Genomic DNA, 13908 nt, shown 5'->3' on the forward strand with positions numbered 1-13908 from the left:
TACAATTCGGTACCTTTTTAGGCGCCAAAATGTGAAAATAAGTAAGCCAACAAATACCCCACTAGAGGCAGGAGGTACGTAACACACAATACTGAATACACTTTCAACAAACTTCTCGAGTGTGATATACCTGAGAAATGTTTGGTGGTGAAGTTAATCAGGATATGCAAATGAGTGAAGAAATAGAAGAACAGAATGGAAAATATGAGAATATCCAATATGAAGATGTAGAGGATGAGGATATTACATATATTAACGATGAAGATGAGTTAAATTCCCAAATTAATCCTGAAACATTGCTAGAAGAAGGTAATATATTGAAAAAATCTAAGGAATTTGATGTAGCCATAGTTAAGCTTTATTGGGCCTTGACTAACAAAATAAATAGGTTAGGAATTAGTGAAGATTGTGGTGTTGATCCAAGACTAGCTGAATACTATCTTTCTTATGCTGATGCATTATTTGGAAAAGAGGAGAACTCCACAAATTTTTTCCAATCTAAGACAATAAGTCAACATTGCACTGATTCTATAGCTACATTATCACCTAATCATGGTGAGCAAGTACAAAGTAGGGAAGTTTCTCTCTTAACATCTTCATCATCATCAGATACTAAAGCTATTCAAATCCAAAATATACAGAGCAATGAAACTACAGATGAAGAAATAGCCTGGGAGAATTTTGAAGCAGCTAAACTTGCATATATGAAACGCATTGAATTACATAAAAGAAATGACTATGAGTCTTTTTGTAATACTGGGATAATTCCTGAATATATTACTGATATATTCTCATCTATAAATGATGCAGCCAGTCAAAGCTTCGAATCTTTACTCGAGACTATTTGTAATCATAAAAAAGATGAAAACATAAAAATTAAAGATTTATTATTTAAAGATATTAGTGATTTGTCATTCACATTTATGAGACTTGGTGATATGCTTCAGTTAGCAGAGAAATATGAAGAGGCTAGATTGGAATATAAATATGCATTGTACGTTCTAGAATCATTTAATGCTTCACTTGATACACTTGAATCACCATTAATATGTTTAGCTCAAAGTACTTTATTTTCTGGTAAGATAAAGGATTCCAAAGAAATATTTGAGAGGGTCCTAACACTTGTTAAACAGCATCTTAATGGTGATAATGGAATGACCCCCCCCAGTAGAGAAATGATAGATATATATAAAGTAACAATAGAAGACTTGCAGATAACTTTAGATGATATAAATAAAAAGTTAGCTATTGACTCAAATGACCAGAAACCTATTTCTGCTGTTCCAAAGTTGGAAATGATGGAGCAGGAGAAAACATTCAGTAAACCACTGCTTTCTGAAAATGAAAATATTAAGGTTGTAAAGGCAGATCTATCGAATTTTCAGGAAGAAATCTATCAAAATTTTGGTGACAACCAAAAAAAAAGAAGGATAGATCTAACTAAAATATAATTTTCAAATGTTTATATATAATATTTTAGAATATCGGTGAAAATCCAGATATCTCTATAATACTAGTTTCAGTCATATAGAAAATATTATATCCTACCCTCAAAATATTGAGCATATTTATTTTGTTACTTTGGAGATTTATTCTCACTTGTTCCTTGTAAATAATTACCAATTAGAGTGTGTGTCTCCATATACTTAGCAATGCAACGATCTGTACAACTTATCTCACCAGGTGAAAGTAATGAATCTGATATATCACTGATGCATTTCTTCCAACAAGTTTCTTGTATTCTATGGGGAGATGTAAGAAAGAAAAAGAATTGCTCTATATATATACAGTGCCTATATAAAATTAGTAGGATGTGCTTACCTTTTAAACATATCTGCTAATCCATTTAATTCAACTATTGCAGCTTGAGCTGTATCACTATTTGGTTTAACTGAGGACATTTAGATAATACTAAAGTTTTCTATCTCTAACCTTATAAATCATCTCCTAAGTTTTCATCATGTACCTAGTATTGGTGCTTTGTTATCTGTTGAGCGGTAATATTACTGAGTGGGATACTTTCAATTTAAAAATGGTCTAATCTTAAAATAACTTTCTTAATACGTAATCATTACTAAACAAATATTTATATTTAGTAACTTGTCAGTATATATTTAAATCTACTATATTTACTGGTTAATTGATGTACAATTATATATAAGTAGCTCTGAAAACTTAAGATTGTGTCCATATTTAATAGAAATATCACTTTGATCATATTATTTGAAATATAAATTTAGTTCAATATATAAGTAAAGATGATTTTATTATAATCTAAATATATAGGAAATAGTTTAGAAAAGTATTAGCGCTGGAGTTCTTTCTATTTTGATATATTTTACTACTTAGATCAGAGGTGGAATATTAATTGGAAATATTTCAGTAAAATACAGATACAAGAAAATAAGGCTTATCATGTTATTAAATTCATATATAATAAGTTAATTGCGAGAATGTCTAATCTAATTTAAATAACTTTATACATTTTATAATGTAATATTGGTACCATAAGCTCCTCAAATAAGTAAACTAGTATTCAGATTATAACAATTGTAAATTATTGAGATGAATTATACCTAACTTTTTACAGTATTTAGTTAAGGTTATATATATATTAAACAATTTTACTATTAAATATTCTTTAATTAAAAAATTGTTTAATTTCAAGTAGTAAACTAAATAGGATAATCATGGGACTAAAGAATAATATCAATGAATTTTATCTATTAATTGCTAATAGTTCATTAAGTTTATTTTCTATATATATTCTTAATTAAAATATTTATTGATACAATAATAATGTAAATTTATTAAGATACAAAGGTTATTTGGGATTTTGAGTAAATTTTGAATAAAAATAGCAATAACAAACTATAGTACATACTTTAATATTATTAGTAAAACATTTAATTACTTAGGAAGATAAATAGTAATTTTAATGATATAAAATCAATAAAATAAAAATATCGTATTGTTTAGGTTATTGTTTATTAATATTTGATTTTAAAATATATACTCAATTTATGGTTGAAAATATTAAGATATATAAATATTTTGCTAAAACATTCAATTTTGAGCTTAAAATTGCAAAAGTATTAGTATACTAAATTATTTAATAGATAGTTTCATATTTCTTACAATCAAAATAATAGTTTATATAATATACTTGAATATTATATTAAAGTAAAAAATAACACTTTTATTAAATAAGATAAGCTATTACAAATTTATAGAGGATACAAAGATATTCAATTATAACTGAATTAATGTCTTATTCACTAAACTTATTTGAGGATCCTTAAATTTCTGTAATAGAATATATTAGTTCTATTTAAATATAATGATATAAGTTAGATATCCTAGATTAATAAATTAGAAGTTATTTTGGTGATACAAAATATTTAAAATAATTACTAAAGGAGAATTAAGTATGGAGTAACTAAAACTTGCAATATTATAGCTAAACATTCTGTCTTAAGATATTGTAAAATAATATATATATAATTTGCATTATATTGAGGGATATTCCGATTAAAAACAGTATTAATAAAATATCTAGGTTATTAAGAGATCATCTTTAATACAAGTTATTAAATAACTCCATAAGTTTTATCTTAAATTGAGTTGCTTGTTCTGCAGTTAACCCATAAGTATATTTGACCTCATCTTTAAGTATAGCTAGAGATGTTGTTTCGACGATATACAAGGCTAGCTTGTCCTTAATAGTTTGTATTTCATGATGAGTATTAATATCTGTACTAGTACTTAAATAATAAGATTTATACTGCGATTTGTTAATTTTATATTGTACATTTAGTTCGTAACCTGTAATTTTTTTATTAAATTTATTATTGAATATTATTTGTTTTTTACAGCTACTATTGTTATAGTAATGTAGTAATCTTAAAGAAAGAGCTTTGAAAAAATCTGCAATATCCTAAATAATATAAAAAAATAAAACATAGAACTATAAAAATTTTTCGAAACTTACATGTATTACTTTATATACATTACTCAAGCTTATTACTGATAGTTCTACAATTTTTATTAAGGGATCTTTAAATAAAGAGAAATGGGCACTTTTTCTTTTTGATTTTAAAACCTTGAGATATTCAGGTTCATATTTTAAGAATATAAAATTGTTAGTATATTTATTCATCTCATACTTCGTTATATTTCCATATTTTATTAGAATAAAACTTAAGCTGATCTAACTTTAGGGCACACATTTAATTTGCACCCTCACTTGCAGAATTTATAGGTAATTCTTTTTAGTCAAAATTAATTTCTGGGTTTTTTTTAGTTTAAAATTTTTGCATTTCCATTTATATTAGATAAATTCCACTGGATTTAAAAATTATAATTTCAATACTATAAAGTCTGGGAAAGAGTAACCAATGAAATAGCGCCAGGGCTTTATTTTTACATTTTATTTACCACTAATTGTTGTATTTATAGGATTTCTTAAAGAGTAACTAATGAAATAAATTTTAATAAAGACGAAAAAAACAAAACTTTTATACATGAGACGATTTGATGTTTTACCTATTACTTCTGAGTTTAGTGAGAAGCAAAATACAAGAATAACAGCTTTATGTTACATACCATATGGCTATATTTATTTAGGTACAGATTCTGGCGATATTTTACTATATAAATATGATGAGATAAAACAAAATGGATCTAATACCTTATATTCTACTGTGCAATCTTGGAGTGGGAAATGTGTTAATTCGAGATGCATATCAAGAAAGAAAAGTATTGATAAGATCTTTCCAATCACTTTACTAGAACAGAACTATTCTGAATATATAAGTGAATCTGAATATAATGACATTATTGGTGAGAAAGGGATTTTAGGAGTTGTGATATGTTTGTGTGGAGGTTCTTTATACTATCTAGACTATACATTAAAAGGTCCTATTTCAATACTTTATAAAGGAGGAATTACTTGTATCTCCCAATGGAAAGATACAAATAATTTAGGTTATTCTGAGACTAGATTTTGTTTTTGTTCCAAAAGAGTAATATATTTCTATAATACTATAATTTCAAGGAATTTAGCAGAAAAGGACAGAAGTACTAGAACATTGCAAGATAATCATGAATCAACATCTTCAGGTGGAATAAACCCTTGGTTTTTATTTGCTTCAGTACAATCTAATGAAAATAGTAAAACAGAAGATGATAAAAATAATTCTAAATATTTGACTCATGCTGAATTTGTTTGTGAAAGGGAGCAACATATTTCAACTGAATCTTTGAATATCTCTGATCCAGTCACAAATATAGAATGGTGCAATAATTGGTGTTGTTTTTCTATTTCTAATGTATATTATATACTAAATATAAATGATGAAATATTACATGATATCTTACATTTGGATAATTTATCAACTAAGATGAATTCACAAATTGTAGTTTTACCTAATTTTGAACTGATGTTAGTATGTCAGGACAATTTAGGTGCATTTTTTGATTTTTTAACTCAACAACCATGTCCAAAACCCATGATTCAATGGCCAACTGAACATTTAACAAATATTGTTTTATCAGCTCCATATATATTGGGAGGAACGAGATATGGAACTATTTATGTTTATTCACTTGCTAATTACTCAAATGAGCAAATGAAACCTGTACAAACTTTGGAACTTGATGGTGAGATAACATGTATGAATAATGGAAGTTCTCAACAAGTTTCTCAGTTAAATCCACCTACAATGATAACAGCAGTAGCCGGTCCAATGATTATTGTTTCTACTACAGCAACAATTTATGCACTCGTTCAAATTCCATTCGAGGAATCAGTTCAGGAATTGGTTAATAAGAATCAAGGTAATCAAGCTTTAAACTTTTTAAGGACATATTGTTCATCTGATGATTTGCTCTACTCGAGTTTAAAATTTAAGATTCAGTGTTTAGCTGGATGGAATGAATTTAAGAATTTGAGATTTAAAGAAGCCTTTAAATGGTTTGAAGAGGCACACATGGACCCAAGAGTTTTGATCATTTTATTTTGGAGGAATTTAATTCCAAATAAATGGTTAGTTTTGCATTCTGAATCTCAGAAACAAGCAGAAGATGATGATATATTATATGAATATGCTCGAATTTCATGGTTAAATAATAAGAGTAATGTAATAGAGGATATTTCACCATCTATAAGCTTTCAAAAATCTTTAATGAGATCTTTAATAAACAATGAACAATCAATACCTTGGGATATTAAAGCTTTTATAGAATATAGTATATCATTGAATAATAAACGAGACTCAAAAAGCGAAAAGTATGGTACAAAAAATATTTTGAAAATTGAAGACCATTTCCAAGATACAAGCAATTTTTCAAACAAGAAATTAAGCAAAGAGAGTTTTGATACAAACAATAAATTTAACTATTTGTCAGATAAAGAAAGTATTAATGATATAGTCGAAATTGCGAATAGTTTTTTAAGATCATTTTTATTTAGAGAGAGAAGGCGTTACTTAGTATATGTGTCTTCAGGATCAAAACAATACAGTAGTTTTACTAAACAAACTAGTGTATTAAATAAGCAAAATGGGTACACTATTGGAAGAATGATGGATATAGTATTTTTAAATTTACTGGTAAATTCATCAAATGAAGAGGAGTATGAGGATAATAAGGAGATATTGTTAAGCATATTGAGTGAAAATTATGGGACTGATGGGTTAGAATTACAGGGACAATTTATACTATCAGAATGCCATACTGAGGATTGTGAGGATTTTCTTATTAAAAATAATCGTGAAGATATTTTGGCTATTATACTTGCAAATCAATCATCATATTTCAAAGCTTTGGAGATGCTTGAATCAAAAGTAACTTCATCTGTAAACTCTGCATTTAATATACTAGAAAGTGGAAATAAACACAAATTACTGAATATTTACCAATTAATATATAGTATTTTATTAAATATGTGTAGATCAGAAACAACACCTGTTCATGTTCAGGCTAATTTGCTCAAAAGATATTCTATATATATACTACAAGAACCTTATCTCGATATTGTCAGACTTTTTACTTTGAAACCAATTACTCAATATCCTCTAAGTGTTGATGAAATTCTCGATATATTTAATAATTGTACAACTGATACTTCTCTTAAATTGACTAAAGTATTCTTGGAATATATAATTAAAATGAATCCTAATCTAGATTTAAAACACAAGCTAACTCTTATAAACATATACATAGATGAATCTATAACAAATGAAAGTAAAATAAATAAATTAAAAGTCAATCATAACGTAAGAAAAGATTTATCTTCACTTGATAATGATAAACAAAATGATCATTCCAATTCTCCAAATATTAGCACAATGGCATATAACAGCTTTTCATCTCCAATCGGTGATAATTCCGATGAATATCCAAAACTCATTACAAAGAACTTTGGTAACTATGAACAATTACTTTTAACTAATTTTGTTCCATCTCAATTATTGCTAATGCTTGAAGATACCCCAAATTTAGATGATAATGTATTACCTTTGGAAAAGTTTATTTGCAAAGATTCAGGGCAAATATATCAATCACTTGTGTTGGAATATATAACTATTCTATTTCGTTCAAATAAGCATTTATCTGCTATTGAGTATATCATTGAAATATTAGGGAATTTCCAACTAGCTGAAATATATTCTTTAGCATGGAATTTTCATGAGAAATATGCTTTAGCAAATTTAGAATACTTTAAGGACATTTATAGTAGCTTTAATTTAAATGAGAATTCCATACAATCTGAAAAAATAGGTTATTTAAAAGGAAGATACAGACATATTTACTTTTTCAGCAAATTTAAAATGTGGCAGAGTTTGGTATCTCAAAATTTACATGAAAATTATTTTAGTTGTAATACAAGCTTTATAAATGATACTAATATAAATCAATGGATTGACTTATTAAATTTATCATCTGATGACCTTTCTCTTGTTGGAAAATTTGAAAGAAATAATTCAAATATTTATATAGAAGATGAAATAATAAAGATACTAACTTCAGATAGTAAACATAATTTCAATATGGCTACATACATTGAAACAAATGGTTTAAAAGTTTTAGTAGAGGTATTGGTCAAAATTTGGAAAAAGTGTAATTTAGAATCTAAATTTAATGAATGTAAGGAGCTTCAGTATTATACTATTCATATTTTGAATAAATATCCCAACTCTTCAGATTTACATATTTCTAATATTTTACCAATACTACCAGATGAATGGCCTATTATGAAACTTATCAACTACTTAAAAGGTAGTTTGTCATCTTCAATGCATATAAATGCTACAAAATCAATATCTATGAATCTTTCAGCTATATCATATTTACGTTGTTTTGAAGAATGGGCATCAAAGAAATCGAAGTATATTACACTGACACAAGATATGATATGTCCTGTTTGTTCACTTAAATTTGGTAGTAAACAATGTGCCGTTTATCCTAATGGTAGTTGCATACATACACATTGCTTAGGTAATGAAAGCAGTAAAAAAGTTTAATATTTATTATCGAAATCTACTCTTTTTTAGATTTAATATGTTTTGGCGGGTTGTCTCGATATATAATCGGACTAATGCTCTCTATTTTGTATTGTAGGTATATAACAAAGATAGATATAAGATGTAAGAGTTATGAGTCAATATAAAGAACAAGATAATAGAAAAGATGTTTTAGGTAGGAAGATATGGGATAAGGAGTTTTACAGAGGTCATAAAAAACTTGGTAACTACGCAGCTCAATCTACGTCACCATATAGCAATAATAGCAGAAAGAATTTAGCTGAAATACAGTCAAATTTAAAGATCAGGGAGGAGAGTTTAGATTTAGATAGAGATATTGGGAAAGTTCATATAATAACAAATATTACAAGAAAACAGGAAAGTGTTGGATTTTGGTGCAAAGTTTGTGAATACTCTTCTCACGATTCTCACTCTTGGGTAGCTCATTTAAATAGTGAAAAACATAACAGAATGTTAGGTATGACGATGATTGTTGAAAAAAAATCACTTGAATCTGTAAAATCAAAATTAAATAATCTAATTTTGCAGAAGAAAGAGCTGAAACAAAAACAAAATGACAATAATATTCAAGTAGATGAACAAGATGAAATGGAAAAACTAGGTTTCCCACCAAATTTTTATTCAACTTAATAAAACTCAGAGTAATGGTAGTTCAGTATTATTGAGAATTTGTTTGTTATCTATAGATGACTTAAACTGATCTTTTATTGTATTATTATCTTCTTTTGTATGTACATATGTTGTTATTGTACGTGTATGGCTAAAAGAAAACATATTAATTAAAGATGTTACGATAACTCCAATAACAAGAGAAATAACTCCTATCAGGATTAGTTTCAATTTCATATTTTTCCACCAAAAATGCCTCTTTACTGCTATTGAATCATTAAGAAATGTACCTGCTTCACTTTCCAATAATGTTGCCTTATTATCTAAGCTCTCAAGATTTCCCTAAGAAGTATGGTTTATTTATTTCATAATCTTATTTATTTTTTTAAATAAAACTTACCTTATTTTCAAGTATTATATGGATGTTATCCTGAAGAGTATCTTTGACTCCATTAACAATACATTGCATCTGAGATATTTTATCAATATTTTTAGGATTATCATATCTATAAATCAACTCCTTTATTTTAATTCTGAAATCTTTATAATCTACTAATTCATTCTCCTTAAGTATAACTAAATTATCAATAGTAGTCACTGACATTGTAAAATATTCCATTTCCTTTAAAGCTGCATATATCAACTCCTCAGGATAATTTTTTGAAATACAACATATTGAATATGCAATATTATTAGATTTTTCTGGTATCCAAATATATAATTTTGCATTATCATGAATTTGTCTAATTGTTCTTGTATTGCAACCTAAGTTACAGTTTATTGAATCTGAAAAGGCATCATGAATCTGGAAATAACAATTAATAAGACTATTCAATCATTACAAGTTAAATAATTAAAAAAAATAATGAAAAAAGTGTAACTTTAACCATTCAGATAAGTTCTACACTATTATAATTAATATATTCACCAAATTCAAGAAATTGTAGCTTACCTTATCCTTGGTCTCGCTAAGTATTTTGTCAAACCAAGAAAAAATTATAATTCCTTTACCTACAATTCCTAAACCTGAATAGATCAAATTTTTATTTAGGGTTACAAACAAATTTGAACTCATTTTAATTCAAGAATAATATAAGTCAATAAGTTTAGTTAACCATCCTAATTTACTAACTTAGGTCTGGCCCATACTACTTCAATTGTTTTTATTTTTTTCACTAAAGTGTTTTTCCTATATATATGAACTACAATTACAAAATCTTAATAATCTAAATGTTATAAAATCCTTTTAAATAGTTGCGATGTTTTTAGGAAATATTTAACACGAAACCCGCATAAGTGCCAAATAATCCAAATATTCTAATCTCACTTTTGAGTAATAAACTAGGTATAATAAATTTTATAATGAACGGGGATTTGACAACCAGAGATCTAAATAATGATGAAGATATGGAAAAATCTAATTTAGTTGACAGGATATTAGAGACACAGAGTGAACTAGAAGGTATGTGTATAGTATTATCTGAGGAAATTATTTAACCTTTTTTGTTGTAAATTGTTAAAAAAAAAATTTATTCTATGCTATAATAAATAAATACTTTTTGTTTTAATTGGTAGACTTGAAATCTAAAGCAGATCAATTAGAACTAGAGAATAATTCTTTAAAGTTGAAATATTCAGAGTTATTTTCCATATTAGAAAATATTAATAAATCAAAAAAGAAATCTTGAAGAAAAAAAAAAGTTGATACTATCAATTATGTAGAGTAATATTATTTACTCTATAATATATTAAAGTATTTAATAAGTAATATTCCTATCTTAATCTACCAATGAAATTATGTAAACCATTAAATATATAGAATGGATATTGAAATATTTAATCAACAGAACAAAACTCAAGTGATTGTACTAGTATCCCATTCTTAGCACATTTTACAGTTTCCCATCTTCCTAATCTATGTTCTTGTCCAATAGCAGCTACTAAAACTTTATCTGTAACATCCATACTATTAACAAATCCATCAATTTCTATGTTAGCACTCAGATTAATTATCTGATTATTTTGTATTTTCCATGCTTTAATAGCTCCATCATAACCTCCTGTAAATACTAAATCTGAAAATTTAATATTTCTTATAGATATTATGCTATTATGTATTTTGTTACACGTTAATAATGGTTTCTTTTTAAATTGTGACCAGTACTGTATACTTCCATCTTGTGTCCCAGTTAAAAATGTAGAATTATCTATACAACAAACTGAATCTATTGGGGTATTAATTTTATTATTATTAGAATTATCTGAATGAAATATTAAGTGAGAATCAGCTGAAAGTTTCCATAATCTAGATGTATAATCTTCACTACCTGTCAAAGGTCGATCCCTGATTGCAATATCACAAGTTGTAATATGATTTGTATGACCATAATATGTATTCATATGAGCTCTAGAATCTAAACTCCACAATTTTAATGTCTTGTCATATGATACTGAGATTATTTGATTCATATCAGAATTTGGTTCACTAACTAAGCCCGTTATTGTATCTGTATGACCATGTAGTTTATCTATACAATTAGGGCTTCTTGAATCCCATAGTCTAATCACACGATCTACTCCAGCTGTACATATCAAGTTTTTATCTCTTTGTATGCATATACTTTTAATTTGTTCAAAATGCCCTCCACAATCAAACAGTTTTCTTCTACCAGAGTATATTGTCTTATTACCTGTTTCTAGATCCCATCTAATCATAGCACAATCTTTACCCCCAGTATATGCTATTTTACTATCATCAGATACTGAAATACATGTTACACTTAATTTATGGCCTTTATAGAAGATTTTAGTTGAGAGTTTCAAATTATTTGCTAATTCTTTCTTTTGTATTTTATCTTCCAGGCTAGATAAATCATAACTACCTTCATTATCTATGATATCTAACTTTCTCAGATATTTCTTTGCCATTGATATTTTCCTTTCATCATAAGTCTCAAAAAAGTCATCTTCTTCAATACTAATATCTTTATAACTTTTTTTTTCTTGTTGTATCTCCTCATCTGAAGAGATCTCATCATCTAGACTTTCTCTTATGCGTTTCAATTGAGATTTGCTTGTTTTTTTTGATTTATCTCTCATTTATAATATTCACTACAAATTATAATATATATATTGTACTATATGTTTCCAAAATGCCAGAAAAAGACTATTTCTTCTTACGTGGCATCTGAGCGCTAGCGGGTATTTATATTCGATACTATCTAGTAGTATTTTGATGCATGTGATGTAATATTACTATGATCTCAGAAAATTATTGTAATATATTATCTGATTACTCCTAAATCTTTTAAATTAGGTACATATTGTTTTAGTAAAATTTATATTAAATTTATTCTTAGTATTGTTTATTTTGAGTATTAAGATTAGAGAGTATATATTTTTTTTATAAATATAAACGTGGTACAAGTAACAGTCCATAATAGAATATGATTTATATATAACTAAAAAAATTAAATTAAAATAATTGCATTAAAATTTACAAATATTGTGTGGAATTCAGTTAATATTTTTTTTACAGGTATACAAATAATTTACTAACTCTATATTAGAGATAAACTGTATACTATTAGTTTTCGCTGCATAAAATTGAAATGTTTTCGAGGAAATCTAACAGTAAATTTATTGAAAGCATAGAATATCCAACTTTTGAAAATATAAGTAATGTAAATTCTGACTTAGATCTACTACCACAATCAGCAATAACCAATAATATTGAAGAAATTAAGTATTGTAATTCTTCATCTTATTCAGATGAAGATTCTAGTGATAATGAAGATAATGGATACCCAAAACAAAATATAAATATAATTTGGCCCTCTGAAAGTGAAATAACTGACAAGAGATACAAAGTAGAAGATAGAACAAGTAATCAGTTAAATGTATGTAAATTGAACTCTACTGATGATATAGAAATTAAAACTATAGTAGAATATAGACAACACATAAAGCCAAAATATATAACTCAAAGTGAAATAGCTAAAATTAAAACGGAGAATCTTAATAAGTTATTAACTAGTCCTGAATATATTCATAAAAAAAAGAATGAAATTGAATTTTATATAGTCCAAGTAGCCCTTTTGCCCGGTTTTGCAAGTAAACGTTTTAATATTTGTAATAATTTAAAGCTAAATCTTCGTTTAGTAAATGATACAAATAATGAAAGATTAGTATATTTGCATAGACTTGAGAGTGAGCAAACTGGGACAGCCAAACATTTTGCTAGAAAACTCTGTAATATATATAATAAAAGATGTTTCAATAATTTCATAGATTCTTATTCTATAAAGCTGATCTGTAATGATGTTATTTTTCTCCCAGTTAGTATATTAAATGAAGTTAGAAGAACTTGTAAGTATAGTATATATATTGAAGACAACAAGGGCATAGTAGCAGTATGTAATTTTGAACTAGATATAGAAAAAAATAAAACTAGTAATACCCAATTGGTAATTGTAGGCAAGGAAAAAATACGTTCCATAACTAGATATCCTTTGTATAAGTTTTTTTCTAGTAATGTAGTAGAAAGTTTACTGGATGAATATGCAATTGGATATGTAGATGTACGTATACATGGTGTCTGTTCAATAGCAAGAAATGAATATAATATATCTGCAGGTATCTCAAATAATGCCTAATAGAAATTTGTAAATATTAAATAGATCAAACGTTTTTATATATTTGTTGAATTGTAGTTTCTTAAGTAGTAACTGAAAATTGTGTAATATTTGATTCT

The 13908-nt window shown here is 26.5% G+C and overlaps 8 protein-coding genes across 8 annotated transcripts; 4 read left to right on the forward strand and 4 right to left on the reverse strand.

Annotated features, from left to right (window-relative positions):
- Positions 1-137: 137 nt before the first annotated feature.
- Positions 138-1451, forward strand: cand_038420 (uncharacterized protein; the record flags this gene model as incomplete). Its single annotated transcript, XM_067214065.1, has 1 exon — positions 138-1451. One exon carries the CDS (start codon positions 138-140, stop codon positions 1449-1451), a length of 1314 nt encoding a protein of 437 aa, XP_067069732.1.
- A 125-nt stretch (positions 1452-1576) lies between these two features.
- Positions 1577-1901, reverse strand: cand_038430 (TIM10 DDP zinc finger domain-containing protein; the record flags this gene model as incomplete). The annotated part of the gene is made up of 2 exons (XM_067214066.1): positions 1577-1742; positions 1822-1901. The coding sequence occupies 2 exons, from the start codon at positions 1899-1901 to the stop codon at positions 1577-1579; spliced, it is 246 nt and encodes an 81-aa protein (XP_067069733.1).
- A 1676-nt stretch (positions 1902-3577) lies between these two features.
- cand_038440 (uncharacterized protein) lies at positions 3578-4159 on the reverse strand (the record flags this gene model as incomplete). Its single annotated transcript, XM_067214067.1, has 2 exons — positions 3578-3937; positions 3992-4159. The coding sequence occupies 2 exons, from the start codon at positions 4157-4159 to the stop codon at positions 3578-3580; spliced, it is 528 nt and encodes a 175-aa protein (XP_067069734.1).
- Positions 4160-4523: 364 nt separating this feature from the next.
- cand_038450 (uncharacterized protein) lies at positions 4524-8525 on the forward strand (the record flags this gene model as incomplete). Its single annotated transcript, XM_067214068.1, has 1 exon — positions 4524-8525. One exon carries the CDS (start codon positions 4524-4526, stop codon positions 8523-8525), a length of 4002 nt encoding a protein of 1333 aa, XP_067069735.1.
- Positions 8526-8657: 132 nt separating this feature from the next.
- Positions 8658-9176, forward strand: cand_038460 (uncharacterized protein; the record flags this gene model as incomplete). The annotated part of the gene is made up of 1 exon (XM_067214069.1): positions 8658-9176. One exon carries the CDS (start codon positions 8658-8660, stop codon positions 9174-9176), a length of 519 nt encoding a protein of 172 aa, XP_067069736.1.
- Positions 9177-9182: 6 nt separating this feature from the next.
- cand_038470 (synaptobrevin family protein) lies at positions 9183-10230 on the reverse strand (the record flags this gene model as incomplete). Its single annotated transcript, XM_067214070.1, has 3 exons — positions 9183-9497; positions 9556-9960; positions 10108-10230. 3 exons carry the CDS (start codon positions 10228-10230, stop codon positions 9183-9185), a joined length of 843 nt encoding a protein of 280 aa, XP_067069737.1.
- Positions 10231-10991: 761 nt separating this feature from the next.
- Positions 10992-12254, reverse strand: cand_038480 (uncharacterized protein; the record flags this gene model as incomplete). Its single annotated transcript, XM_067214071.1, has 1 exon — positions 10992-12254. One exon carries the CDS (start codon positions 12252-12254, stop codon positions 10992-10994), a length of 1263 nt encoding a protein of 420 aa, XP_067069738.1.
- A 512-nt stretch (positions 12255-12766) lies between these two features.
- cand_038490 (uncharacterized protein) lies at positions 12767-13810 on the forward strand (the record flags this gene model as incomplete). Its single annotated transcript, XM_067214072.1, has 1 exon — positions 12767-13810. One exon carries the CDS (start codon positions 12767-12769, stop codon positions 13808-13810), a length of 1044 nt encoding a protein of 347 aa, XP_067069739.1.
- Between the last annotated feature and the right edge of the window lie 98 nt (positions 13811-13908).

The sequence above is a fragment of the Cryptosporidium andersoni genome (genome assembly GCF_001865355.1).
Source record: "Cryptosporidium andersoni isolate 30847 chromosome Unknown contig_77, whole genome shotgun sequence".
Classification (NCBI taxonomy): Eukaryota; Apicomplexa; class Conoidasida; order Eucoccidiorida; family Cryptosporidiidae; genus Cryptosporidium; species Cryptosporidium andersoni.